The sequence below is a fragment of the Syngnathus scovelli genome, chromosome 8 (genome assembly GCF_024217435.2).
Source record: "Syngnathus scovelli strain Florida chromosome 8, RoL_Ssco_1.2, whole genome shotgun sequence".
NCBI lineage: Eukaryota > Metazoa > Chordata > Actinopteri > Syngnathiformes > Syngnathidae > Syngnathus > Syngnathus scovelli.
This window is the reverse complement of record NC_090854.1, coordinates 17,785,445-17,812,936: the sequence shown is the minus strand read 5'-3', so window position 1 is coordinate 17,812,936 and position 27,492 is coordinate 17,785,445. Positions and strand designations below refer to the sequence as shown.

The following is a 27,492-nucleotide window of genomic DNA, read 5'->3' as shown; positions in this document are numbered from 1 at the left end:
TTAAAAATAGAATGGGATGTTGCGTTCATATGCCGTGTGGAATTTTAGAAGGCTTGTTTTAAGCCTCGCGTACTGATTGTGACTCCGTTGACTTGTTCCTGTGGTCACCGCGCGTGATTCATCACTACAAATGAACTGATTACATTTTTCCATACTGCACTCTGCGGGAGTCTCAAAGTGAAATAGTAACACCGTCATTCAACGACATGACTCCAACGTCACTGCGTGTTTTTTCCTGCGAGTCGTGTCTGGGGTTGGTTGCGCGTGGTTGTCAAACCATCGGCGACTTCGACATATTCCCACGTTCATTGAAGGCAGCGTTATTGAGTGACGATTTGAAGTGAAGTTCGTCCCCCGCCCCACCATCGATCACTTTCAACTTCCTAACTCATCCTATTGATTTAAAGTTGTGACTTTCAATGGCGCGGGCTTAAGTTTAGTTAATTTTCTGGTAGCGCCGTGGAAAAGGAAAATGCTTTCCCACGTGGGTAAGATGCGTACATTTGAAATGGATATGGCATCGAGCCGCGCGTGAGATTGGCTGCCGTCCGGAAAATCAGGAAGACGCGTGAACAACGGATGTGTGACCGTGACGACCGCCGACGCGTTTTGTTTCGTGCCCCCGTCTGAAGTTGACGTGTGTCTTCCTCCGGCTTCCTCTGGCTGTGGGTCGGACACGCACCGGTGGCACCGATCGCGAACTCCCCACAACCGCGCCGTGCCGTGTGTGTTCGAACAGGTCCTCCCTCCCGTGGGTTCAAACATGGGCACCCAGGGCACAGGACGCAAAAGAAACAGTAACAAGGAGAGAACCACGGCAGAGGACGATGCCCTCAATCTCATCGCCAGAGACGTGAGTAACTCCAATCTGTCCGTGAAAAGACTCCTTTGGGATTTGAAAGTGTGACAAAAGTCAGTTATACCGGTGTTTTCCCCCCCATTAAGAGAAAAACTAACTGTTTTGATTGTCCCAATGGTGTTAAGAGCACTAAACGAGTCACCAGCCAGCTAATATTGACCCACGATGTGACTCACAGCAAATGTTCTGCTCGTTCGTCATTGTGTATACTTAAAGTTGAATCAGCCGGATATGAAAATAGATTTCTCATATTGGGTGAAAAACAACCAATTCTTCTTGTTGTCCGAACGCAAAATGACCTTCATGTGACCCAGACCTCTCAAGTGAGAAACAACAATTTGTTTTGAGCATCCCTAACGCAAGTTATCGAATATTTCCGCCAGACAAACATCCTGGTGTTTTCATATTTATTAAAAAAACAACCCATTGTTAAATTGTAAGATGATCTATGCTTTAGGTGATTGACAGACTTCGTGGAACTGACCCGATTATTTCAGTGCATCCTAGTGAAAACCAACCAATTATTCACCTTGTTGTAATGTCTCCTAATACGTCAGTACGAGCCACCGGTGATGAAAATGATGTTGCTGTTAATCGGCAAGACACATGTACTAACTTGCACCACAACCAGCTGGGAGTAACACAAGACTGCACTTGGCACAATTTACAATCTGTTTCTAAACACGTGTTGAATTCAGGTTAGGGCAGGATTTCCCCCCTCCACTTTGATGGGGACAAAGTTTTACATTCATACAGCTGTTGATCATTGTTTTGCATTATGCTCTGTGTTTGTGATTGCCGCCACTGAGCGCAATAGAAATGGATAGAATGGCAAGAAATAATCCAGTAAGTAACAGAATACACGTTTTGCCACTATGTGAGTGACGTCACCAATTGTCTAGTTTCCCTAGCATGCTCGGAAGAGGCGAGCCATTGCCCGGCCGGCGCCATTGCTCTAGAGTCTTTTCCTCTTGCCAGGCCGCACAATAGAAATAAATGGAACAGAAAGAATGAGAACCCAGTCAAAAAAGTCATTATTCTTTGCTTGCCTAACCAGTTATTCATAACGGCCTTCCGTGCCCAATACAAAGCCACAGAAGAATGCGCAGAAATGCGAGCGCACTTTTTGAAGCGGCCGGCAGAAAAGTCAAGTTGCTCATACAATATGTGACCAAGCGGGTGGTGGTGGTGGTCCAAGCACTCTGATGACTTGGCCTCAAGTGTTTAAAAATAGCATGGCCGAAAGATCAGCTGTCGCAACACCCTGCTTTTGGAGGAGGCCAGTGTGGGACACGGCTGTGCCATGGGGGTGGCAAGTGGCCGCCACTGGCACAGACCAACGCCCAATGCAGTGGAAGAAGAAAAATGTGTCAAGGACCAATGCGGTGGTTTGAAGCGGACATTTTTTGGCTGGGTTTCAGTACAAGTCGTAAGGGAAGAAATGGAAGAAAAATGGTAGCAGTGTTTTGAAGTAGTAGGAAAAAATAACATTGCCACAGCAGCTGCTTCTGTTTGGGGGAAAAAAAATAAAAAGAAGATTTAAAACGGGCAGGTTGTCCCCACTGGGAAAGCTATGAAGAGTGGAGTTTGGTGGTGAAGATGGTGGCAAAACAAACAAGCCAACTTGTTAATCATTACTGTGAGCGGGGACAAGCAAAGTTCATGTCCACCAAGAGCCCACATTGGGTTTTGTCGGCTTGGGGCCAACACGGTTCCAACTGGTCTATTTCCTGACTTGCGCCCCCCTAAAGCTGCTTGCCAGTACTGTTTCTCCTTAAAAGGATGTGGTCCATTTTGTGTTCACTTCCTCTCGATGACATCATCTCATCAGATTGTTATCGCAAACTGCTTCCTGTTTATTTGGCCCGCCCAACAACTTGAGGAAGTGAATGGTCGTCACTGGAGCTCAGGTGTTCTGACATTTCGAAGTCCAGCGGAAGGTCTCGGATGAAATGAAAGGTTCTCAAATGAACGAGGAAAAAAAAAGTCTACATTGTAGTCCAAATCAATATTTAAGTCACTGACCGTGAAGCTTTATTTGGTGCCACACACCACCTTTGTCTTGACGTTCACCCCGGAGGAGGAGTCACGCGTGTGCTCAATTATGTCCCATTTGGTCCATTGAGGGCAATATAAATAGCTGTCATGGAAGGAAAAAAAAAAAAAAAATGCAGTGCCACGTCTTTTGGCCTAGTTTGGCGAATCCCTCTCGAGGTGGCAGCGATAACAACTCCCAAGAAAAGTCACTCATTACGCTGTATTTTTTCACAATGCTATCAAGCAAGCTCAAGTGTGACAAATGATTTATACAGCCATGTTCACTAACGCATTTGATATTTTGTTGAGTTACATTTGGGAAAACGGGTGGGTGGCTACATCCGGCCATAGTCAGCTAACAAAGTGAGTTGACATTTCAAAGAAAGCCACTTCCATGGCCATTTAGCGCCTGTCCCGACCGACACATTGTACTGCATATTTTTCTTCGTGCCGTACGGGAGCGGCAGCACTTTGCGATTGTGCGAGCTCCGCCGGTGACCGGCTGCTGCCCCGGACTATCAATTGTGCCCTTAAATGATCGGACGCCCACGCTGATAATGCTAATCTCAGCAGCTGACACCAGCGCAGCTCTGCTTAGCTTTGACGTGATAGTGGTTGTGTCATTTCACACTTGATGGGTGGGCAGGCCCAACTATTTGGATACAAGCAATTACAAAGTCGATTTTCTGTAAGACGCCCAAAAGTAGTGAGTGTAAGCACTTTGTTGCTGCCTGCTAGCGTGCTTGTGTGTTCCCGTTGCTTGGTCATGCTGAGTGACATGAAGGAAACGCATTAGCGCAATCCAAAAAAAAAAGCCCCTCCTTCTGCACCCCTGCCTGGAGGCAAAACGCAATGTCCACCGCAATGTTAGAGGAAGGAAATGCTTACGCATTCTTTGAGCTGCGCACACACAAGTCGTGCTCTGAGAGCTCCTTTTAAGGAAAAGGCCCTTAGTTCCATTCATTGGCGAGTAGAGCGATGGCAATGTTCTCTAAACACGACTAGTAATACATCCCATAATTCACTGATTTGTACCGTTTGGAAACCAAACGTTGAAGTAGTACAGATGAGGTTTTGCTGTGTCAGCGCCTGTGTTTGGCATGTGTATAAATCCAAATGTCCTGATCATAACAATTTCCTTTTCCTCTGTTTTTGTTCCCGTTGCCCTGGCAGGCCGAGGCCCGACTGGCAGCCAAGAGGGCAGCGAGGGCGGAAGCCAGAGAGATCCGCATGCGGGAGCTTGAGAGGCAACAAAAAGAGGTAAACAAAATTACAATTGGCTCCAAATGAGCTTTTCTTTGTCTTCCCAAATTGGGCCTGAGCCAAGTTTTGAACCCAGAACTGACAAACATGTCAGTGGCGTTATTTTTTGCGTTCCTCACTGGTTGTTTCTTTTCTGGTTTAGCACGTCTGATCTCTACCAAGGGGGCTTTTTTTAGCTCCCTATTATTAGTGTCACGTAATCTCATACATGCAGACAGACCTCTGCCCCCCCCCTCCCAATTTGCTGCGACTTAGCTATGAAGCGTTAGCGCCATTAGCCTGACAGGTCCTGAAGTCATATGCACGGGATTACTGACCATTGTTTTGTGTATGTGCGTTAAATCCCTTAACTCAGTTGTAAAGTAGCTTAGCAGGTTGGGCTCTGCGGTACAAGTTGCAGTGCCACACTTAGCTCGTGTTGTTGACTCGAGCAATGAGGGCCACGGCACGCCGGCCACCCTCCGTCAGGCGTTTCGGAAAGGAACGCTTTATGCAAAACTGAAGACTTGGACACGACGGCAGATGTCTTGAGATCGCTTTCCTGTATCCCGTTTGGATTTAAATTGCAACTGGTTCTTACCCACTGACTGTTGAACAATGCGGTCTGTCCCGGTACCCTGATGTCTACAAAAACGGCCGGGCGTCTCCTGGCGGGGAGGAGACTGAGGGCGGCCTTCGGCAGGCGCCCTCGGAGCCCCCCCGTCCAAAAGGCCAGCACGGTGAGTTCAATAGCATTTGTACAAACATGATAAGCTGATTGATTGTACGACTCCGTCCATGAATGGGCTTACGTGAGCCACTTGGCTTTGGAACTAATTAGTGTCCAGACGCAGTTAAGAAAAGCTTTGTCTGGGTTTCTCGGGCTTGGTGACCCCGCCCCCCTCAGACCCCAAATTGGAGAAACTGCTTGTGTGGATAGAAAATAATAGACAAAAGCAAAATGATGTCAGGATTTGGGTCCCACCTTAACTACGACATTGATGCGCCGCCGTTCTGTCCCCATCGTTGTAAAAATGTCCGACACTGACCTTCAGCACCCAAACGGCTGATCCGGGACAAACACGCTGTTGAACCGGCAACTCTGCCTCAGTAGCTCATCGGTACAACTTGACCTAACAGAACCGGAGCCAGAACATTGGCTTCACAAGGGCATTACTGCTATCCAAGCGAGTGTTAATGAGGTCGCAAAGGGGTAAGTGGCAAATCTGTTCCCCGAAGCGGTCCATCCATTGATTGGGCAAGCACACTGTACAACAGAGATGCTAGTAAATCTGGATTTAAGTGCCGAGTTGCTGGGACGGAAAGGTTGGCAATTAGCACACTGGAGACATCTCCGAGTGATACCGCAGTAAAATCCAGGGGCTACTCATCTTCAAACCGATCAAACGGATCGTCATGACTTTAGTTCCATTCCCGATCTACAGCCTGGAACGGAAAAAGTGGCTTAGCCTAGCTTTGCTTAGCTTAGCTTGGCGATCAACTGCCTGAGTAAGCTTGCTCTCACTTGAGAGCTTCTGGCTACAAGCCATTTGGAACAGTCAACAAATTAGCCGCATGGGAGCCAGGGCAAAAGTTTGGCCGGACGGCAGGGAGGGAGGGAGGGAGGGAGGGAAGGAGCCCAATCTTACGGCTGTCTGCATTCAAAGTACCTGATGCGTGACAAAGTTCAAAATGTGTCACACAGTGATTGGCTGTTGCCTTTCATCTTCCCGTCACTATGACGACTATGACACTTTCCCTTAAGGAGGAAGATCGACAGAACGCACCGGCACCGCCCGTTCTGCGTTGTTTGGAACAACAAGGTAGAAAACCGTAAGTCGAATTAGTTCTGTGACCGTGCTCGTATCGAGCGTTCATGTGAAAAAAAAATCCCCTCGATGACATACCTATCGGATTCTTGTTCTTCTTTTGTGTGATCTGTCGATGATGTGCAAAGCATCTTATTGGCACAGTTGCGCCACCAACTGATGTCGTCCATCCACTGCAAGGAACCTAATGTTCAAGGAAGCCTCTTGCCAGGATTGAAAACGTTAGCCTTCGTTTGTTACTGGCTGCTCTTTATTCAGTTGCCATTTTCTGACTGGTTTATTTGTGTTTCCGTATTTTTTGACCCTCTCGGATCTCTCTCTCTCTCTCTCTCTTCTGCCCCGGTTGCTGGTGGTGCGCAGATCTTTCAGGTGCAGAAGGTACGCTTGGTATTCAGTGTGTGGCCAGTAAATATTGACCGCGGTTGAAGTGTTCCATAACTTGCCATTTTTTTTGTCTTTAGAAATATTACGGCTTGAATCCTAAGGCAGATGACCGATCAGACAGCAAATGGGGCGATATTGAGCAATGGATGGTAGCGTTTTTTTGTCCTGCGGTGCCACTAACTTTTCATTCACTTCCATGCACGATATTGTTTGGAGTTGTGATTTGCGGTGGATTTCTTGTTGTTGGTGTCCCCCTTTAAAAAGCAACACCTCAAAGCTGGAGCTCGCCTGGGCATCTGCCCTCTCGCGCCCTGCCCTGCTCGCATGCCGTTTGCTGTGTCTAATTTCTCATGTCAGGACTGAGTTTCAATTCCACCAGCAAAGTTTATTTGACTGCACGCCGATTGTTTGACGAGAAGCGCGACTAAAGAAAAGTAACTTTGAGCTATATGTCGAGAGCGCTTGAAGTCCCTGTAAAGTGAAATCAACTTTCTGAATTCACTTTAAAGGGTCCATCATTTCGGATTTATGGACTGAGTTGTTTGAGGTGAGCTATTACTAATCCTGATGAAAGCAAGCAGAACTTGAGTGCTGATCAAAAGTGTCACAAAGCCCGTCCAGCATCATCGAGTGCTTTAATGTGAACTCTTTCAAATCCATCTTGTGTGTGTGTGTGTGTGACCTGCGACTCATCTCCTTTTCCCTTCCTTCATGTTTTGCCACCGCCATGCAGGAGGACAGTGAGCGATACTCACGACCTTCGCACACGCATACGGTTTGTAGACCACGCGGATTTGTACAATCCAATACTTGTTGTTGACATCTTGCTTCCACAAAGTGGCAAAAATCCGAAACCTCCTGACTGACCGATGATGATGGGGCATAATTAATATTCATCGACAAAAAGTCGTCAGCCCTCCGTTTGAAATGTGTCTCGTTTCTCTCGCAGCTTTCAGATGACGACGAACGGATGTCTGTGGGGAGCCGAGGCAGCGCCAGGGTCAGTATCAAATCCATGTCAACACCTTTTCAGATTTCAGTGTGGCTATCGTCAAGAATTTCGATTGGTGAAAACACTTGGTGCCGAGGTTCGGCGGATTGCTCAAGGTTTCGATTGTATTAACAAAGCTTTGTCGATTTGATGCGAGGATGCCACAAACGCGTCAAAGGACATACGGGAGTTGTTTGAACTCGCAGGTTGCTTTTTAAAAGTGGCACGGTCGCGGAGTTGATGCTTTGGTGTCTCTTGCACAGTCGGAACTTGACGCAGTTTACAGTGCCGGGGTAAGGGCACTTACGACTGTGGACTGCAAGACTTTGAACGACACGATCATTTGCTGTGCTGTGCTTTTTTTTTTTTTTTTTTTTTAACTGCCTGCACACGACTTGTGAGCTTGGTGTATATAACACCTAAGCCGCCTGTTAATTAATCTTGACACTTGCTGCTAACGATGAAGAAAGTACTGCTTAGTTTCATGTTCCTCTTTTGCACATGTTCTCACCGTGTGACTCAGAATTTTTTTTTTTTTTTTTTTTGCTGATTGTGGATATCTCACATTTGGTGGCCTTGTGGTGTTATCTTGGCTGCTTGACACCCCCCCCCCCCCATCCCCCCCCCCACATGCGCTACATGCCGCTGTGTGTATTTCTGAAAGCTTCTGCTGATCTTTTTTCTTTTCTTTCTGCCACTCTCAAGGGCTCGTCCTTGCTCTCGCATAAGTCCAAGAAAAAGAAGAAACATAAGCACAAAGATAAGGACGTATGTGATTGTCTTGGTAACTGCTGCGGCTTGGCCTAACCTTTGACAAATGACTTTTGCACTCTTGCCTTGTAGAGGAACGGCCACGATGATGAGCACAGTGTTCTATCCAGCCGGGTTAGTAGTTGTCAAAACTCAAAAATCATTCCGTTTCAATCACATTCGAGGAAATTGAACTCGTAAACTTGAACAAAAACAGTAAGTGTCATTTTGGGGATGACACGTAAATGTGATGTTTCCAGGCTGGGTTGATATGATAACATTCACCTTGCTTGTGACCCAAATGTGACCCGTCATCAGGGGCACTTCTTCCTGTTCATTGGCAAAAAAAAAAAGTAGCGCTAATTCCTCCAATGACAGAAAATGGTTCCCCGGTCTGACTGGCGATGTGGTATGTGGGCTCCCTCTCTCAGGCATCGTACGCCGCCTCATCGGACTTGTACAGCCTCAATGGCCTGTCCGCCGCCGTAGGCAGGAGCCCGGCTTTGACTGGTTCCTACCAGGTTCGTATGGAACAAACGCTACACACACAAAAAAAAAAGAAAATACAAGACAAGGGCTGACCTCCACTTGCACTTCTGCTGGGAGACTCTTTAGCCAACATCACGCTTGGTCAGCCAGTCATATCGCGTCGGACTTTTTATGGACCGGAGCGTCATCGGTGGCATCGTTCTTAAGCGCCTGATTGAGGGCCTTTCGGCAAACGTTGTGAAATGGAGCGCGTTCTCACCGCTGAATAGAAATGTGTGAATATGAACATGCTGAAGCGTGAGCAAAAACCCGCTGTGTGGTCTCTATCATGTCGCATGAAATCCAGAGCTCCTTATATGAGGACGGGCTCTATTCCGGGTCGCGCCAAGTGTCCGGCTCCAACTCCGGCTCCCATGTAGTAAGTCTTTTTTTCTTTGTTGAGGCATGATGGAATTTTTGGTGTGGCATGTGAGCTAATTGAATCATTGTGGCGTGTCATTTGGTGTGTGTGGAACGGTTGCTTTGGTTTGAGAGCCCTAACGTTGCAAAAATTGCATAACTGAGGCTGGCCACCAGACGCGGGTCGGGTTCACACCTAAAAAATGAATTTGTGACTAGCAAGTAGGCAGAAAGAGGTTTGTTGTTGTGCCACCAACGTGCTTGCATCTGGTGCTAGCCTGAGCATGCGTGTGTGTGTCCGTCACTCCGCTCGGCCGGTCGGAAGCCCTAACGTACGTTTCTTTGACAGCCGATAGAGTACGCTAGCTACCGCAGCGGCTCCAACTCCAGAACTTCCAGTCGGGCCAATTCTGCCCGTACCAGCCCAGTGGTGAGCCTTGCCTGCAACTTTCAAAGATTGGAATATTTTGGTGCTGTTGTGGTGTCAAGCCCGTCTGTCTGTCCGTCCATCCGTCCGTCGGTGACCCTTCTAGGACGAGCGCGGTGGCTCTGTCGCCAGTCTGTTGAGAAGCGTTTCCGGTAGCAGGGGACTCCCCAGGGATCTGGCCAATGTGACCATTCCCGATTTTTTAGACGTGAGTCGTTGCCTACCACGGGTGGCCGATGTTTGTAGTTTGCCACGTCCTTCCCTTTCATCATGCACTTAACCCCACAAAGGTCTTTGTCTTGTCTTGGTGAGTTATGTGTCGGACTGAAATCACTGGAATGCAAAGATATTACCCAATGGAGTGACTCTGACCGAATATGTGACCGGGGCACCTCCGCCATCATGTGTGAATTTAACCCAAGTTTTGTATGCTGCCTATTTCCGCTAATGCACAGGTGTCCAATATGGCCCCCGGCCGGGCCTTGGGTTTGACACCTATGCGCTAATGCGTGTGTGTGTGTGTGTGTGTGTGCCAGCTGCTCTGAACTGAAAACCTGATTGTTTTTAAACCGTGTTTGATGCCGAGTGACCCGAATGAAGGATTTGAGTCCGGTTTGTTTGTCGCGTGGTTGCGGGCGGGCCCAGCGGCCTCCGTGTCAGCCTGACTTTGCTCTCATGGCTTTTTGTCTTGCTCCACAGGTAGACGACAGGGATTATCCTGAGAAAGTAAGTGGAACAACAAAACGCTAAGCAGGTTGTCGCGCTACATTTTTTTGAATTGCGCGACTCTCGTTTTGCAGGGTTCTCGAGCGGCTTCCGCATTAACGGCGACCACTCTCACCTCCCTCGGCGGGAGCTCCTCGCGGAGAGGAAGCGTCGAGAGCGCCCTCACCGTCGATGCGGAAAGTGCCACAAGGGAAATCAAGGTAGCGCAAGAAAGCGTTTCTGTAAAGGCGTCCGTCCGCACCTTCCTTCCTGCTTTGCCGCCACTTGATGCGCCTCTTGCTCTTTGCTGCTGCGCTTTTCACCAGGAAATTCATGAACTGAAGGATCAGATTCAAGATGTGGAGTCCAAGTACAGTCAGAACCTAAAAGAAGTCAAGGTAGAAACCCGAGACTGTTTGCTCCCCGTTTGTGCGCATGTTGAGAGAAGCCAGAAGACAGCTAAAACTCTTGCGCACTTTTATTTTTATTTTATGGCTACTTAAGTCATGGTCTTGTCATCTGTTCCATGTTCGAATGTGTGCTCATTGCATCAACGCTTTCTCTCATTTGCTTGCACGTCTTGCGGAACTTTACAGACGGAGGAAGATGTTGGCTTTTCAATTTCTGAATTCTTTTTTTTTTTTACAGGAGGCGTTAGCAGAGGTGGAGGAGAAGTACCGCAAGGCCATGGTGTCCAACGCCCAGCTGGACAATGAAAAAAACAACCTGATGTACCAGGTGGACACGCTCAAAGACTCGCTGATGGAACTGGAGGAACTCCTGTCTGAGTCAAGGCGGCAGTTTGAGGACAAGCTCAAGGTACGGCGCCACGTGCTCGCAACTCTCGACTGCACTTAGCTTTTTTCTGCACAGGGTGCATTGAAATTCTATTTCTCTTTTATGACTGCAGGATTTTGAACGTGAGAAACACGCCCACAGTGTGCTTCAGTTCCAATTCAACGACATGAAGGAAACCCTGAAACAAAGCGAGGAGCTGCTAAACGTGAGCGTCGACTCGAGTCAACGCGGAAGCGGCGGGAAACGTGCATGCCGGGATTTCATCTCACGCACTTTTTCCTTTCCCCACGTCAACTCTGCTTCCTTCTCCTTTGCTCTTCTTTCTTCTCTGGCCACTGTAGGAGATTCGCCAGTTGCGTTTGAAGCAGGAGGGTTTTGCTAGGGAAATAGCCGATCTCCAAGAAACAGTGGAGTGGAAGGATAAGAAAATTGGGGTACGACCCGATTGTGTATTTGTGTCATCTTCTCGGGCCGCCGGCATGACGTCTTGTCTTTCGCTTTCCTCTCCGTTGTCAACTGCGAATGTGCTCAGGCCTTAGAGCGACAGAAAGAATACACGGACGCGATCCGAACCGAACGAGACGACCTCAGAGAAGAGGTGGTGAAGCTGAAAGATATTCTAAAGGTACTCGGGTTGTTCTTTGACCTTTCTGAGCGAGTGCAGTCTTCCGGGCTTCGTCTTAAAACTTGGAAGTCTCAAGCATGCTTGCTGGAAATTGAACGGGAAATCTTGAGGTTTTGCTTTTGGGCAAATTCCAGAGCTTCTACTTTGACCTACGCCTAGACAATTGCCATGGATGACGCTGAATCGGCAATTACACGTGTTGACTTTTGTATCAGTACTCGTCAGTCACAATTGAAGGGTATGTGAAGCTTGTGACTGTTTTTGCCAGAAACACGGAATTGTGCTGGGACCCGACCTGAGCGTCAACGGCGACGCCAACGAGACGGAAACGGACGCGGCCACCAGCGGAGACGGCGCTTCGCCGAGCTCCCCGGCGGAGGGGAGCAGCGTGCTTGGTAAAACAAATCATCTTTCCTTCTTTTGCATGGCTTTCCAATAACCCAACCAAGGATGTTAGTTTCCAAAATGGACACTTCGAGTCAATTGAGGTCGAACAAATTCGACTGGGATATTTTCTCAAGTGTGCTTTTGGACTATCATCTTGAGTTTTCATGCTCCCTCTCTTATTTGTCTGGCAGATCTTAAAGAGGAACCACACACTGCCAGTACGACTTGCTCAATCAGACCTTTTAGATCTTTGAATGACCTTGATTAGATACTCTGAACGTCCACAAGTATGGGCAGTATTCATTCGAATAAGTCAAGGCTTCTAAAAGTGTGTGTAGTTTCTCTTCAAGTGACATGCTTAGAAAAAGGCACAGTTTGAAATCTTCTTCTCGTCGTACGTCCAAATGGGTATTCTTGGTGCTTCTCATCCAAATCTCAATGGCAATGTCTTGTCCCTGCCTGCCCTCTTCTACATGTCTCGTGCTCCCGCCTGGGGTCCTCCTCCTCCTCCCTCTATGCGGTTCTCTGAATCAAGCAGGTTCTTAGCTTTGTCTTCTGCCGCTGCGCTCCTGCTGGAGGTTTCTCTTGAAAAACGTTGTCTCCGTATCAAAGTCTGCTCTCCGTGATTTCTCAGGAAGCTCAGGCGACTCTGGGTTGAGAAGTAGAGGAAAGGAAGCGGTGGATCAAGAAGAGCGCGGACAAGTGTTTGAGGAAGGCCAGACGAGCGCCGCCGATAGGCTCTCGGACACTTTTGAGGCGTCCGGCTCCGTGAAAGAAAAGGTGGTCGTTCAAGATAATGACGCAACGGGTCAAACAGTTACGCGCGTCAACTCGGATTTAGAGGAGACAGACGCAATAATGAATGGTAATTTGATAGAAATAGAAGCTGTCCAAGAATTGGGCCCCCAAGATCAAATAAGTCCCCCAACAAGTTGCCCAGTAGGCGCTAATGAGCCCGAATCAAGTCACCAAGAACAAATGAAAGATTCCGAATCATGTCCCCATCTGGGGCTCATTCATGAAGACATGGGAGACGTCATAGCTTTTGAAGAAAATTCCCAATTGTGTCCCATAGATGGTGAATACGCTGAACCGTGTCCCCGTGTGCAAGGCGTTGGAGAACCTCAGTCTGGTCTCCAAGCAGATTTGCAATCATCTCCTCAAGAAGATATTCCTCAATCTAAATCGTGTCAAGGGGAAGATGTCAAAACATCTCCCCATGGAGATGTGAAAGATTTTGAAGCCCCAGAATGGTGCCCCCAAGTAGATGTCAAAAGTTCTGAATGGTGTCCCCAAGTGGAAGATGCAAAGGATGACGGACACGAAGACGGAAATAATTCTGAACCGTGTTCCCAAGTACAAGTCGGCCAAGACTCGCAATCTGGTCCGCGAGTCGTGGAGCCCGAGTGCATCGCTGAACTGCAGCAGGAAACTGCTGAAGCAAGCAGCGATGACGCAGAAACAAATGTCACCAAGCCTGCCGGTAAGAGCGCAAAAGGCCGTGGGAAAAAGAAAAAAAAGAAGAGGCGAGGCAAAAGGAAAGGAGCCTCCCCTGACGAGGAACCAAGTCATCAAAGGGACAACAAGGGAGGAAATGTCACCACGGAACAAGACAAGCTCCAGACAGAAGGCACAGGAGCACCATTAGTAAACGCAGACTGTGCTCACGTCATCCAGTGCCTTCAAGAAGCCACTCAACAGACGGAGCCCGCAAACCTTCACCATGTCCAAGAAAGCAAGACGGCGCAAATGCTCCATGCGGAGGAGCAAAGCGGTCGACATTTGGAAACGGAAAAAGTAGAAATAGTGCAAGCTCCAAAAGAAAGTTTGGATTCTGACGAAGCGCAGGAAGGATCAGATCCTATTTTGGACAAAGACGCCATTATAGACACCACGATCGGTTCAGGTCCCGGTGACGCGACTTTTGGCCATAATGAAGGTGAAACAAGTTCTCCAACTCTCAACGATAATAAAGAAGACTCGGTAGCCCAGTTGGAAAGCTGCGATGAAGCCGCCTCAGAAAGTCACAATCGGGTGTCTGTGACGTCTCCCGATGACATCGGCGACGGTCTCCAAGACTCGTCGTCATCGTCTGCGCTACGACCCGATAGCCTCACGGAGGTTGTTTTCAAACAGCAAACGTTTACAAACCAAGAGGATGAGGAGTTCAGGAAAATGGACATTGACGACTCGCTCACTTTTGTCCAGCCGGAGAAATCCTCGCATGACCTTGACGAGGAGGAGACTCGGGCCGGACTCGTTGCCGACGGACAGACTTTGCTTTGCGAAGATCGTTTTGTTGACGCTGCCTTGGACACGCTGGAGCCCCAGAAAGTGAGAGATCAAGTCACTAATGAAAACCTAGCTGCCGCAGAGGAGCATGAAAGCATGGAAGGTGACCATCAAGCCGCCGATCTCCGCGCCTGCCAGCAGGACAGTGGGGAGGATGTCGACGATGAAGATGAGAAAGGGCATTCCTTTGATTTTGACGACATGGACCTGGACGCCGCCGTGGAGTTGGAGACGCTGGAAAATCCTGAGCGGCGGCCAGTTGAGGTGGGAGATGAAGACGTCACATCGGATGAGCTCCAAACCGACAAGAACAGAAAGGATAGCGAGGCAGTCGCACCAGAGCAGACAGATGTTGAGATGGCCGTGGAAGTCCTGCCAGATGAATGGAGTAAGAATAATAATAATAGCAATACTGAAACGCCAACGCGGAGAGATGCGCGTGGAGCCGCACCAAACGTTTTGACCAATGTACATTTCGACAACATGAGTAAAGAAAGCCACGGGAAGGACGGCCAGCCTTCCGACACCGGACTTCCACAAACCACGGGCGAAGACCAAATCCCAGCTCAGGCCGCGCCGTTAGCGGTAGATAGCGTTGAGAATGCGCAAGATGCAAGCGCCACCCTTAGCAACATCGAGACGCCCGTCTCTGGAAAAGACGGCAAGGAAAATGGAAAGAAGGGAAAAAGCAAGGGCAAAGATGACTGCAAGGTGACTTAGAGCTTACCTTTCAAAATGACTCTCCGCTGTGATAGGCAGTTTTTTTTTTTTTCTGGTTTGATTGATGGTTGCATAGCTTTAGAATAGACATCATGAGCTTTATTATTTCAGTTTTTTGCAAGTTGTATGTGCCAAAAAGTAATGAGAATGAAATTTGCAAGCTTTTTCAACAATGCTGTTGATGTTTTGGGGTCCCTCCCCCTCTCTCTATTTGAGGAGCTTGTTCAGCTCTTTTTGATGAAGTTAAATCATACAAAGTTGAGAAAAAGCATTTTTCTATGCAGGTCAAAATCAAACATGCTTGTCAATTCAGGCTGTAAATTTCACCCACGGCAAGTAGGGGAAGTGTTCAAGGTCAGGGGTCGAGATGGGATTGGGTTGGGGTTAGGTTGGCAGCATGCACATAACAATGCATGTCGCTTTTTGTTGCACTTACTGAGTGTGATCCATCCACAATAAAAAAAAATATGAAACAGAAAAAAAGAAATGTACTCGTCATAATTGTGAAGCATTGTCCACAGTGCCTGTTTGCACTTCGGCATTTTCAAATTTACATTCATAGTTTTTGGCACCCTATCTTGATATTAGTGGGAAATCTGATCTATATGCTGGTACGTATAGCAAAGCAATATAATTACTTTGGCGCCATCTGGTGGAAGCATAGTGTTGATGTTCAGTTTACTGTGCTTGTATTTCCTTCCATGTAATATTATTTAAATGCCAAAAAGTGAGTTGACCTTATACCGTTTGTGTAAAGTGCTCGTATTTGCCCATGTGTGATGTTCTCTTTTGTGGATGGATTTGAAGGACTGAGCCCTGTCATGGGGAGTCCACTGTGTTGTTATTGTTTTTTTTTTGCGAGTGTGCTGTAGTTGCCTGTGCCGTGTGCCCTTCTCTCCTGAGATTGTATGCATGTTAACCGAGCTCCCTCCCTCACGCTCTGCTCCGCTCCGTCAACCCCTCCATGGATGCCTGCACTTTTTGCATGCATCTGCCTCCCAACCAAGCTCCCCCTCCCACACCGCATCTTTGGCCCCGCCCACTCCTGGTATGTTCACTTAGTTATTTTATTTCTCCTTGTGCAGTTCTGATATGTAGTCATGTTAATCTTGGCACATCCCTGATATTCTTTGTGGCTTGCTGCTAGTTGCTGCAAAAAATTTTTTTTTTTTCCCCCTACCATGTCCTCGCAGAGATTCGTCTCAGGAAACTTGTGGATGAGCGGGAAAAAATGATAGAGCAGGTAAGTCATTGACATTTTTTTTCCTCTAAGAATATGTATTTAATGCGTTTCTAGATCATTGCTGAATGTTGCAAAGCTCTTTCAATGGCTAACATGGAGGAGTTGTCAATAATATTGTTTGCAGCTATTCTTATCCATTTACAGTACAATAAAATGAGATTCTTACAACACTAGTATGGAATGAAAATTGCGCAAATAAAAATAGGACTACTATAAAGCCACCAATTGTCATTTTATCCATCCAAGTAGTATATTGTGATCTTCCATGTCCCCCCCTTCTTGTTATGTTTTCAGATCAAGACGCTAAAAGCTCAAGTGGACCAGAAAAATGGCACTGATGGCAGTTTGAGTGCAGAGGGTGAACTTTTAGAAAATGGGAGCGACCCCAACATCGTTGAGCTGCAGAGTAAGCACGCACACCCATGAATGTTTCAGCTGCAATTGACTAATATTTTGTGTTTGTTCATTCAATCAGGAGATTCCAGCAGGCTGATAAGCGACATGAAGTTCAAACTAGTAAAGGCAGAGCAAGAAGTGACTGCACTGGAACAAAACGTGAGATCACAAACTTGAAAACAGAAATCTTTTTTTATTTTACAGTCCTTATTTTCTTCATCATTGCGCAGGTGAGCAGACTTGAGGGTCAGGTGAGCCGCTACAAGTCAGCGTCCGAAAATGCAGAAAAGGTAGAAGATGATCTCAAAGCGGAAAAGAGGAAGCTGCAGCGAGAGGTACGCCCTTCCCTTTGATTGCAGTCGTTGAGCTTGAAATACTTCCTGTTTTCACAATCATTCAAATTTACTGTGGCAAACAAATGTAGCTAACGGAAGCATACAGCACATTGAGCCATCTGCCCACTTTGGCTGTCTTAGTTGCGGTCGGCACTGGACAAGGTGGACGAGCTGGAGTCCAACAACAGCCACCTCAATAAGCGGCTGGAGAAGATGAAGTCCAGCCGCGGCATGGCCCAGACGCCGTAGCCCAAACCGTACTCCTCATGCGCCCGCCAGCTCTCGTTGAGTCCGGTAAGAAACCAGGAAGCTGCTTTGAGCGGAAGGAAGCTCCACATGAACGCCCACGCGCATCCCAGGCGCTCTGCTCTGCTCTGCTCTCCTCGCCTTTGGTTTACCGTAGTGTCGCTGTCAACGTTTTGGGAGCGCCAACGAGTGAGTGTGTGCTTTCTGTGTGTCTTTGTAAATCAAAGTGCACATTTCTGAGTGTTTTTGCCATTTTTTTTTTTTTTCTTTTTGCTCACTTTGCATTTCAACGCCAAAGTATTTAGATGATACTGATGAAATGTGACATCCGGGACTCAAAGCGGTGAAGACGTCAGACACTGAGGGAAATGCTGCTTCACTGTTTACAAAAAAAGCTTAAATTATGAATGTGTCAAACAAACAAAAGTTATCTTTGTGCAATAAAGTGTCAAAACCTTTGCTGCAATTTTGCCACTGCCTTTTTTTTTTTAGGGCCTTAAATGTGTGTGCTTTAATGCCACTTTATAGCGTGAAATCACTCCAAGTCCACCTGTGGGCTTAACGGATTTTGGCACAACGTTCGCTCACGGATTCGCTGAATCATGCGGCGGCCGTAAAAGTCAGCGTACTCTGACGGCAGTTCGTCGAGGCAGCGCAACGCCCTCTCGAGGCCTTGAAGGGCGCGACTCGCAGCCACGGGGTCTTTGTTGCCGTACGGGTCCTTTTTGTCGTAGTTGTCGGCGGGGAGCTGGCGCCAGAAGACGTTGACGCCCACGCCGAACTGCAGCGCCAGGGTGTTGTGGAACCACAGGGCTGCCAAACGTACACAAATATCATTTTGTGCAGCTTACCCGTAACCCTAGCGCTGTAGAAAATGGACAGATGGGAATGCTGTTTTACCAGGAATGAAAAGCAGATCTCCAGGCTCCAGCACGCATTCGTATCTCACAGCCTTCACAAACTCGGGATACAAGTTCACATCGGGCGAGTCAATTTCCAAGACTTCAGATTTGTCACCTAAAAGAAGTATGGATTTAAAAAAAAAACAAAAAAAACGGATCCACCACCAAACAAAATTTCAGACCTGGATAATCGTGACCCACTTGCCTGTCAAATAGAGGTGCAATGCATCCCGGGGGCTGTAGAGGACAACTCTCTTCCTTCCCGTCACCTGAGCCAGAAGGTTATCCATCACCTGGACAGTGTGAGGCTTGAATGTTAAACAGCAACGGTTAATTTCCCTTCCGGCTTCTGCACTCACATCATAGTGTGTCCACAGCTGCAGATGGCGGGAGCTGATGCGGAAGACGCTGGAAAAGAACTGACCAGGATCAAAGAAGTTTGGGATGTGAAAGTCCTCTGCTAGCTCAGGGAACTGTTTATGCAGGTCAGCTGGCTCCTGAGGAAACACGACAAAGGCAGAATGCAGCAAATTGCGTCAGATGCCAGGATGGCCATAACAGATTATAAAGAAGCAGAACAAGTACCTTTCGAACATCTTCTCCCAGGGACCGAAGGTAATAGCTCTCATCCTGAAATGAGATTTAAAATGTTAGAAAATGTCTTTTTATCGTCATGCCGAGCATGTATCCAGACGTACCTCACACAAGAAGAAATCTGTATGTTTCTCCTCAGACGTTCTTTTCACAAACTCATGGAACGGAAGAGTCCTGTTCCCCACCACGAGGCATGTTGACTAATGTGTTTGAATCACTGCTTTTAAGTGAAGATGAGCTCACCTGTATACAAAGTTTTTTTGGAGGAAGTTCATCTGTGGTAAGCTGGAGACATGGATCTTCACTTCCTTGTCACCTCCCTTCTGGGCAAGATACTCCACAGTCCACTTGTCCACGCAGGGACCCAGAGACACTCCTCGCAGCACAGCAGGAATACGCTGGGGGGGGAAAGGGAGGGTGTTCAAATGCTAACACAGTACAACGGTAATGGTTATTCTGAGAGGTAAACTGCTATTGAGGCAGACTTTAATTAGCCAAAAACTGAATTCCCATAGATTAAAAAAAAAAAAAAAGTATTTCATATCACGTCTTGTAGTTACTCAGGTACTACACTAGTTGATGTACAGGGAGAATAATAGAGTGACATTGAAAACATCACCTTTGGATATATTTGTCGGAGAAAAACATCCCTGTCCACCTCTGTAAACACTGGAACAGATATTTTCATCTGAGTAGCCATTAAAACATAAAGTGGAACATAAATGCCATGTACATGACAGCACACTGTTTTGTGTAACATTCACAGTATTCCGCCGGCAACAACAGTTGTTCCGGTATAAAACAGGCATAATAGTGAACTCTAAAAATCGGATCCATCCATGTTTATATGAATCAGACTTTTAAATTTGGATTCAACGTAGACTTAAAAAATACGAATTATAGACATAACTATAATTTATACATTAAAAAAAAGACAAGTGCGTAAGCGATGACAGCCAACACACAACAACAACAACAACAACCGAACGGTACAAAGTGACGGACCGGAAATCCGTTGAAACAAGATGGCGCTCTTCACGTTAAGATATTGTTCCAAATTGGCATCGTTACGCGGCTTCACTCGCGTTACAACCCACGAAAGCGTTCACTTAAAACGGTGTGTAAAATCCCAGATATGTGTCCTTTCTCCCGCCGGGGTCGGGCAAGTGGTGGCGCTGCGGCCGTACAGCTCCGACCGCGGCGAACCAAAACCCATCCAGAAGGTGATATTCGTCGGCATCCCGAATCCTATCGTTTGGTTTCGGACGCGGGTCTACTACTTCCTCATCAGAGCTTATTTTGATTCCGAGTTCAACATAGAAGAGTTTACGGAAGGGGCTAAACAGGTTCGCTGGATTACTGAACTGAATACAGTCATATTGTGCCATCTGGAAGTACCTTCCAAATCTCAAGCAAAGGCTCAACCTCATTTGCCCGTGTGCTTTTTGTCTTCAGGCTTTCTGCCATGTTTCCAAGCTGCTGTCGCAGTGTCAGTTTGCAGCTCTCGAGGGGCTGGTGGCCGGTGACGTAAGTACACATTGGCAAGCTGGTGTCACAGCAAGACCTGTCAAGTCAGCACATCTTGCTCGATGGCTCGCCCACTAGTCAAAACATGTTTTACCCTTTTAAGAATTTCTGGCTTACATCTCTCTCTTTGCATTTTTGGCTCAGTTAATCGCAAAGCTGGAGGAAAAGTGCAGCCTTCTGCCGCCGAGCTACAAGACGGCACTGTCTGCCCGGCCCGACGAGCTCATGCACAGCACGCCGGGGGACGTGGGAATCTACTACGATGACACGGGTCAGTTTTGATAACCCTAAGTTAAGAAATAAACTACCGGTATGTTCCCCAAATTCAACTTTAGAAAGACTTGAGTGACATTGCAACATATTGCTTACGTGTCACTGTCTTGTCCACCAGGGAGAAGGTTTGTGAGTATTTTGATGCGTTTCTGGTACGTGACCAGCGCGCATCTGCCCGAAGACACTCTGGAGGGAACTCGCGTTTTCCAGGTGGCCATTGGTGGAGAGCGGGAGGCGGAGAGCAAGAGGCTGCTTACCGCTAACTATGAGTGAGTGTTAACTGCACGTTCCACACCCGCCTGTGTTACTTTAAAATCTGTATTGAATTCTGCATTTTTTTCCCCCCACCATTACCAGATTTCAAAGGGAGTTTACTAAAGGGGTGGCACCAGACTGGACCATTACACGGATAGAGCACTCCAAGCTTTTAGACTGAGGCACAATAAAAAAGTCCTGTGATAAGTGCCCCAAAACATGAACTTGAATGAATGAATCCACAATGTACTGTCTGCAAGATTTCAGAACCCAACTGAGATGATGTTCCACGAGGGTTTGGCTTTGTAGTTTCCACTTATAAAATGAATTTTGTTAATTTAACCTTCAAGAAGTGTATGTGTCTTGTTGCCACACAGTCAAGTTTATTTCTACAGCCCTTAATTACAGAAACGTAGCAAAGGGCTTCACGTGCCCACATTTGGCAATTATTCTCGACATAGTGTCAGTTTTGTCGGCCTTAGTCAAGTCTTTTTATTCATATTTTTAATACTTGTTCTAAAAGTGCGTAAGTACATACTTTATTTACATTTCCACCTATAAATAATAGCCTTCATTTAATATCAAGACACGGCTTGGTCTTTCTACGTGGGCGAAGGGTCAACATTTACTGCAAACTCAGCTGACTCTGAACTCAGCACTCGAATGAAGACATCTATTGACACATTCAATATGGCGGACGTGTTTACGTAGCAAGCAAGGATCAAACCATAGTGTCGTCTTCAATGCCTTCCACAATGACTCCGACAATTATTTACTTGAAAAAATTTTATAACAAAACTATATTTTATAACGTTCTCTCACGTGTTTTCAAACATCAAAAAGTCAGACGTCACCTATATTGTGACATTTCATTATTTGCGAAATGAGCATTAGCGCCACCAACAGCACCGGAGTCCTCCGTGTCAAACAGCGTTCCCAAAATAATGACTTTTTAAATGAAAATCTGAATTGACACTATTTATAATGTACTAATGTTTTTATTGACATCATTGTTGATTAAATAATAAATAAATAAATAAATAAGAAGTGCAAACGTGGGCAGCTCTCCAAGTCCCTGACTACAAGACTTCCTGAATATGAAGCGCACTGAAAACGAAAGTCAGAGAAGCGTGCTCACGGTGAACGACACTGACGGGAAAACGCCTCAGGTAAGACAACAATTCCCCAACTTGACATAACATTTCAAATGTAATTTGACGGATAACAAGACGCTGTCGTTTACTCAAGTGTGCAAAATGAGCCAGTGGAAGCAAATTCAGCAGCTGGAGATGAGACTGCTGGAGCGTGTGGATGAGTTGTATGCTGATAATTTTCCGATGGACATCAGGCAGGGTCTGGCCTCTTGGATCGAAGCACAGGATTGGTGAGTAAGAGAAAAAATCAAAAGTTCAATATTTTATAGCGTGTGTTTTTCACCCCAAAAAACAAGACCTATATTATCAAAGGGAAGCTGCCACATATGTTAGGGCAAAAGTTATTTTTAAGAAAAAAATTGTAATGCTACGGGGATGATTTTTTTTTTATTTTAAATGTAAACTGTATGCAGTGTATAAAAATGTCTTTCTCATTAGGGAGTCGGCGTCCGCCAACGTCTCCATGGCGGCGGTGCTGTATTCCAACATGTTGTCCCAGGTGGAGGTGGCATTGTCTCAGGAGCGCAACTTCCTGCACAGACACAACATGAGGATTACGCAACAGCATTTACAGGTAGGCCGATTTGGATCCTTAAGAGCAAAAGGAAGTAACGTTTGTTTTGTTTTTCAAGCGCACTTTGAGCTTTTGTTTTTATAGCATTCTGCTTCTGCTTAACCCCGCACTTGGAGCTTTTGTTTTTAGAGCATTCTAACCCCGCGACTCTGAAGGAAAGTTTATTTTCTAAAACTCAAATAAAATGAAAAAAGTACATTCTTTATCTTTTTCATGTACTTTTGTCTTATCTTGACCCATGAACAATTTTGGTTAACCCCCAAAAAGCCAAATGCGGAAAACTAAACATCTTGTAGGTGTTGTTCGTCATCTGCAAAAGAAAATGGGTTACATACTGTATTGAGATGATAGAAAGAAAAATCCCTCCTTACCACAGAAGCGTTTGTACTCCACTCAGTGGTGAGCGTGCATTCAACCCCAGAGGGGAAATTTACTTTGTGCAGAAGTAAGCGACATCTTTTTTACCAAGTTGACGTGACTGGTGAAAAATCATCTTCTGCAGATGAAATACGCCAGCAACCCGGTGGCCATGTCTAGAGAGATCGCCAACTGCCTCGAAGAAGAACGGCGGATCCTCTCCAGTGCTTGCATGCAGCAGCAGGTTCGAAGACACCCGTTCATCAAAATAGCTCCAGATTAATTGTTAAGATGCAAGGGGAGTGAACATGATTGTTGAAGGTGTTTTTTTTTGTGAGGCGGGGGGTCAAAGTTGTGACGCAACATTTTTAAACAGAGCCCACTGGAGAAATCACTACAACTGCAAAATTCGGCGGTCCTCGAGAGGCAAAAGAACTTGGACAACAGACTCGGGACGATCCGGACTGGTGTGCAGGTCAAATATCCCAGATGTAAAAAAAACAAAAAAAAAAAAAACAAAGCCAAGAAAAGTGATTTGTGCACAGATCATGGAGCAAGGAGTCAAGTGCATCGAGAACATGCAGGATGATTTCGATTTCCGCTACAAGACCCTGCAGTCTCGAGGTTGGCCGTATAAATGAGCAAAAAGCAGAAGAGCCACACTTCCTACCACCCTCCATCTCGTATCTTCTTTTGATGTTTCGCAGAGCCATCGGAGAGGAACTCTGAGTTGATGAAACAGGAAGTAACCAGACTACAGGAAATACTCAACAGACTCGATATCAAAAGGAAGGTAGGTGTCTGAGCCCACGCTGCCATCGCGCACTTTTGTTTCATCCGCGTGCCGCTCTTTGGCTAGGAAATCTTGTCCAAGATGGCCGTGGTCATCCAGGAGATCGACGACCTGATGAGTTCTCAGCTCAGCGTTGAGCTTCGGGACTGGAAGCGCCAACAGCAATTGGCCGTCATCGGGAGTCCGCTGCTCACCGGCCTTGACCAGCTGCAGAGTTGGTAATCCAGATCCAGGTTTTGTCTGCCTGGTAAAGAGAAAATGTGGGACTAGAAAGACTTGAAGAATGCATTGGTGCAGCTCAAGAGGAACGTTTCTCCCGTCATCGTTCAGGTTCACTCTGACAGCGCAGAGTCTGTTCCAGCTCAAGCGGCAACTGGACAAGCTCGGCGAGCTGGTTTTGAAAGTCACCTACGAGAGCGATCCCATCCCCGTGCAGAAGCCTCGCATGGAGGAACACCTCAAATGCCTCATCTATCACATCATCAAGAAGTAGGTGTGCATCAACCATGATGCCTTTGGAAGAAAACAAACCTATCTGCGCTGTGTCCTCAGTTCCTTTGTGGTGGAGCAGCAGCCCTGCATGGCCACACATCCGCAGAAACCGCTGGTCATCAAGACCGGGGTGCAGTTCATCACTAAAGTCAGGTAGGTACTTTTTGGAGCCATCGCATCCATTGGTCGGTTGGTTGGTTCATGACTCTTTTCTGAAGGCTCCTGGTGAAACTTCCAGCGGTGGATTATCAGCTCAAAGTGAAAACAACGTTTGACAAGTAGGTGTTTTGCTCTTCTTCTCTGCAGATGTTGCAGAATTTGATTTGATCCTCCTTCTGTTTTTTGTATTTAGGGACCTCCCCCCCGGCCGAGTGTGAGTACCGAGAACCTCAACACGGGATGCTCTGCCGTCCGTGGTTTGCGGAGTGGCGGGAAGTTGTCCGTCCAAACGTGTCGCGCCTGCGAAACATTTCTGTTCACGGTTGTCATGGTGTCTCATTTGCATTGAACTTGACTTTTAGAAGTCGCCAGTTTTTCATCGTGACCAATACCACCAAAGTGATGGACGTGGACGACGTCAACGGCTGCCTTTCCGCCGAGTTCCGACACGGGGTACGTTTTAGGCGGCTCGCCTTGCGCCGACCGACGCACGTTGACGTTGAACTTGTCACTCCCGACAGCTGAAGGAGAAGAAGTGCGGCAATTCCGCTAAGAGCAAAGAGGTAATCAATCCGTCATCATTCTTTCAGTCAACCACAAACATCTTGGAATTGAGCCTGTCCATGCGTGCTTTTCTTTTCAGAGTCTGCTTTTTGTAACAGAAGAGCTTCACTCTCTGAATTTTGAGGCCCACTTGACAACGCAGGGCCTCAACATTGACTTGGAGGTAAGTAAGCGCCAACATCTGGGGCTGGTCTGGGGATCTTGGGTCACAAGCCCTTCACCAACACCTGCTTCCAGACGTGTTCCCTGCCCCTGGTGGTCATTTCCAACGGGATTCAGATGCCGGGCGCCTGGGCCTCCATCATGTGGTTCAACCTTTTGAGTCACGAGCCCCAGGTCAGCCATTTTTTCTTTTGTTTTCCAATTTGAAATATTTCGTTAGCCGAGCCCAGAGCGTGTCCGCATTTTCACTCCCGCAGAATTTGGCCTTTTTTGGCAGTCCGCCGCCAGCCACCTGGGCTCAGCTGTCTGAGGTTCTTAGCTGGCAGTTCTGCACTAACTCCGCTCAGGGTCTCAACAAGGAACAGATTGACATGTTGGGAGAAAAGCTTCTTGGTAGGATTGGCCTTGTGCTGTAGATTTCATTTTTTTTGCCACTGACTGCTTTGTTTTTTGGTAGGTCAACACTGCTCCAATAGTGACCAAGTCCACTGGTCCAAGTTTTCCAAGGTACGTAAGTCTCAAAGCAGCATTTTGATGGATATTTGTCATATTTTGTTATCTCTCTTCAGGAGAATATTCCAGGCAAGCCTTTCAGTTTCTGGGTATGGCTGGACTCTATTCTGGAATTGATCAGGAAGCACTTGCTGCCTGTGTGGAACCAAAAGTAAGGACTAGCTTTGTTAGACCTAGTACCATTTCCAACCTCATAATGTTCACCTAAAATGCATTTTATTTTGTATTGCTCTCTCGTTGAATAACAAAACAAAAGATGGTTCTCTTTTGTTCTTGTAGCTACATCATGGGATTCGTGAGTAAAGGGAAAGAGCGCACTCTGTTGCGGGAGAAGGAGTCGGGCACCTTCCTCCTGCGCTTCAGCGAGAGCCATCTTGGAGGAATCACCTTCACCTGGGTGCAGCGTGGCGACAACGGTGACCACCTTGAAGCCACCGGTCGGCTGTGCAAGGTTTTGTCTACCCAGGTGACTTTTTTTGTTTTTTCGGGCGGGCAACAGGAGAAGCGACGTTCAACTCGGTGGAGCCGTACACCAAAAGCTTGCTGAGCACGCTCCCCTTTCCTGACATCATCCGGAACTACAAAGTGATCAACGATGGGCTGGTCCCCACCAACCCGCTCAAGTTCCTCTATCCTGACATTCCTAAAGACAAGGCCTTTGGGCAGCTTTACAACAATCTACCAAGCAAAGGTACAAGTCCCAGTCTGCCCACCCTTTCAATTTTTATGACAGGATTTTGATCAAACTGTACCATTGTTTCATTTTTCCAGCTAATCCATACATACCGTCCACTCTGATCCCCTGCTCGGAAATGCGGTGAGGTCACAGCACGTTCAAATACACTCATGCTATGTTTTATTATCATTATCAGCAAGATTATTTTTCTTTTTGTGAAGTGCATACTTTGCAGGAAGATTGGAAGCTGCCAATAGGGGGCGCTGTTGTAGCTCCTCTTCTAAGATTGATTCAAATTGACCCAATTTTAGTAACATTTTGCACGTTAAAGAATAATCAAACTACCACAGGACTCAGGCTTGAAATTGAAGGAAAGATTAAAAAAAAATAAGAGAGGAAAAAACATCGAAAGCAGTGCAAGTGAAGGGTAACACGATAAGAATAGAGAAACAATTCACCTGGCCCGGTTCCCACGCTCTGTTTCATTTTTAATTTTCCTTCGAAACCTCAGCCCTTGAATCCATATTAATATCACTCAAAATATTCATTTCCGAATTGGTTCAAATATACAAAAAGAGAAGTCATTTCTCTGTTCATCTTGCGCAGCAGTTCCAATGTGAGCCCCCCGTCGGCCCCTTGTGATTCGCCCGAGCCACCCATGACCCCGGGAGAGTTTGACATGCTTAACCAGACCCTGTGCTTCGACATGGACGTTGTGAGTCACACAATCTTGTCCAAGGACCCCTGAACCTGATTGTATCCATCACACGAAACATGATTTTGCTTTTTATTTTCCAGATGACGTCTCCCTATTGAGAACAAAACCGGATTGACAGGATGCAAACCAAGACGAAGCTGCTCACATAATAGCTTGCTGTGTATTTTGTTAATATTTGGGCTTTTTAGTGCGCAATTGCATGTTTTGTGTGTTCCAGTGAGTAAATAAAGGCAAACATTTTTTTTGCACAATAAAAAGATGTCAAGAAAACGTTGTATTATTATGGATGTAAAAAGTCAGCAATCATTTTGTTGCGACAAATATAAGAGAAGGTGACAAATTTGTCATTCTATTTGGGGGTGTGGCGTTCCGGGATTCACGTGGCCTGGCAAGTCCCTCAACTTTATTTTGTTTGCAATGCACAAAGCGCATGACGCGACGACAAACGACGCAAGCGACACACAGTAAGTAATGCTCATTCTTAATTTTTCACTCCGAGGCAAGTTCCAGTTGCAAGTGTTATTTCCGGGAAGATTTCTCGTCAATACGCTTTTTTTGATTCATTCATGCTAACGCAGTCATCAATTTTCAACACCGCTTATCCTGTTGTGCGATGTAGGAGACC

The 27,492-nt window shown here is 46.7% G+C and overlaps 4 protein-coding genes across 26 annotated transcripts; 3 read left to right on the top strand and 1 right to left on the bottom strand.

Annotated features, from left to right (window-relative positions):
• The first annotated feature begins 200 nt into the window (after positions 1 to 200).
• On the top strand, positions 201 to 17,620 carry lrrfip1a (leucine rich repeat (in FLII) interacting protein 1a). 22 transcript variants are annotated; one of them, XR_007483193.2, is made up of 26 exons: positions 221 to 853; positions 4,070 to 4,156; positions 6,328 to 6,345; positions 6,429 to 6,500; positions 7,085 to 7,126; positions 7,301 to 7,351; positions 8,048 to 8,110; positions 8,186 to 8,227; positions 8,524 to 8,613; positions 8,928 to 8,999; positions 9,330 to 9,410; positions 9,514 to 9,615; positions 10,107 to 10,133; positions 10,208 to 10,333; positions 10,439 to 10,510; positions 10,761 to 10,931; positions 11,023 to 11,115; positions 11,252 to 11,344; positions 11,443 to 11,535; positions 11,804 to 11,930; positions 16,128 to 16,177; positions 16,472 to 16,583; positions 16,653 to 16,732; positions 16,804 to 16,908; positions 17,050 to 17,343; positions 17,453 to 17,620. XR_007483193.2 is itself a non-coding variant. In XM_049727753.2 (25 exons), the coding sequence occupies exons 1-25, from the start codon at positions 764 to 766 to the stop codon at positions 17,155 to 17,157; spliced, it is 2,067 nt and encodes a 688-aa protein (XP_049583710.1). In that variant the 5' UTR covers positions 221 to 763; the 3' UTR covers positions 17,158 to 17,620. The 22 variants fall into 22 exon arrangements, 21 of the variants coding, with proteins under 21 accessions (XP_049583711.1, XP_049583710.1, XP_049583699.1 ...); XM_049727753.2 differs by having other exon boundaries at positions 17,050 to 17,620; XM_049727754.2 differs by lacking the exons at positions 11,252 to 11,344; positions 11,443 to 11,535 and having other exon boundaries at positions 201 to 853; positions 17,050 to 17,620.
• tyw5 (tRNA-yW synthesizing protein 5) lies at positions 17,388 to 20,167 on the bottom strand. Of its 2 annotated transcripts, none has more exons than XM_049727790.2 (8): positions 20,049 to 20,167; positions 18,894 to 19,048; positions 18,755 to 18,824; positions 18,642 to 18,686; positions 18,416 to 18,553; positions 18,262 to 18,349; positions 18,055 to 18,171; positions 17,388 to 17,967 (listed from the first exon to the last, which is right to left on the bottom strand). In XM_049727790.2, exons 1-8 carry the CDS (start codon positions 20,115 to 20,117, stop codon positions 17,690 to 17,692), a joined length of 960 nt encoding a protein of 319 aa, XP_049583747.1. In that variant the 5' UTR covers positions 20,118 to 20,167; the 3' UTR covers positions 17,388 to 17,689. The 2 variants fall into 2 exon arrangements, with proteins under 2 accessions (XP_049583747.1, XP_049583746.2); XM_049727789.2 differs by lacking the exon at positions 20,049 to 20,167 and adding an exon at positions 19,270 to 19,394.
• Positions 19,635 to 21,047, top strand: maip1 (matrix AAA peptidase interacting protein 1). Its single transcript, XM_049727795.1, has 5 exons — positions 19,635 to 19,996; positions 20,106 to 20,177; positions 20,322 to 20,448; positions 20,569 to 20,719; positions 20,808 to 21,047. Exons 1-5 carry the CDS (start codon positions 19,676 to 19,678, stop codon positions 20,884 to 20,886), a joined length of 750 nt encoding a protein of 249 aa, XP_049583752.1. The 5' UTR covers positions 19,635 to 19,675; the 3' UTR covers positions 20,887 to 21,047.
• Positions 21,048 to 21,710: 663 nt separating this feature from the next.
• Positions 21,711 to 27,137, top strand: stat4 (signal transducer and activator of transcription 4). The gene is made up of 24 exons (XM_049727773.1): positions 21,711 to 21,874; positions 21,954 to 22,089; positions 22,298 to 22,433; positions 22,936 to 23,034; positions 23,167 to 23,265; positions 23,336 to 23,414; positions 23,498 to 23,583; positions 23,650 to 23,801; positions 23,914 to 24,072; positions 24,136 to 24,228; positions 24,294 to 24,353; positions 24,428 to 24,448; positions 24,597 to 24,687; positions 24,756 to 24,797; positions 24,878 to 24,961; positions 25,036 to 25,134; positions 25,218 to 25,353; positions 25,418 to 25,467; positions 25,530 to 25,624; positions 25,753 to 25,889; positions 25,973 to 26,164; positions 26,245 to 26,290; positions 26,759 to 26,864; positions 26,948 to 27,137. The coding sequence occupies exons 2-24, from the start codon at positions 21,962 to 21,964 to the stop codon at positions 26,963 to 26,965; spliced, it is 2,208 nt and encodes a 735-aa protein (XP_049583730.1). The 5' UTR covers positions 21,711 to 21,874; positions 21,954 to 21,961; the 3' UTR covers positions 26,966 to 27,137.
• The last annotated feature ends 355 nt before the right edge of the window (positions 27,138 to 27,492 follow it).

Bases quoted from the DNA above. Each gene is read 5' to 3' on its own strand.
- tyw5 (XM_049727789.2), bottom strand. From the start codon at position 19,350: ATGGCTACTCAGATGAAAATATCTGTTCCAGTGTTTACAGAGGTGGAC. The intron at 18,554-18,641 runs GTACTTGTTCTG...GTGTTTCCTCAG, and splicing joins TGGGAGAAGATGTTCGAAAG to GAGCCAGCTGACCTGCATAA. The intron at 18,172-18,261 runs GCAAGTGGGTCA...TACTTCTTTTAG, and splicing joins ATTGCACCTCTATTTGACAG to GTGACAAATCTGAAGTCTTG.
- lrrfip1a (XM_049727736.2), top strand. From the start codon at position 764: ATGGGCACCCAGGGCACAGGACGCAAAAGAAACAGTAACAAGGAGAGA. The intron at 8,614-8,927 runs GTTCGTATGGAA...CATGAAATCCAG, and splicing joins CTTTGACTGGTTCCTACCAG to AGCTCCTTATATGAGGACGG. The intron at 11,116-11,251 runs GTGAGCGTCGAC...TGGCCACTGTAG, and splicing joins AAAGCGAGGAGCTGCTAAAC to GAGATTCGCCAGTTGCGTTT.
- maip1 (XM_049727795.1), top strand. From the start codon at position 19,676: ATGGCGCTCTTCACGTTAAGATATTGTTCCAAATTGGCATCGTTACGC. The intron at 19,997-20,105 runs GTTCGCTGGATT...TTTTGTCTTCAG, and splicing joins TTACGGAAGGGGCTAAACAG to GCTTTCTGCCATGTTTCCAA. The intron at 20,449-20,568 runs GTCAGTTTTGAT...CTTGTCCACCAG, and splicing joins AATCTACTACGATGACACGG to GGAGAAGGTTTGTGAGTATT.
- stat4 (XM_049727773.1), top strand. From the start codon at position 21,962: ATGAGCCAGTGGAAGCAAATTCAGCAGCTGGAGATGAGACTGCTGGAG. The intron at 23,266-23,335 runs GTCAAATATCCC...ATTTGTGCACAG, and splicing joins CGATCCGGACTGGTGTGCAG to ATCATGGAGCAAGGAGTCAA. The intron at 25,890-25,972 runs GTGACCACCTTG...GGCGGGCAACAG, and splicing joins GGTGCAGCGTGGCGACAACG to GAGAAGCGACGTTCAACTCG.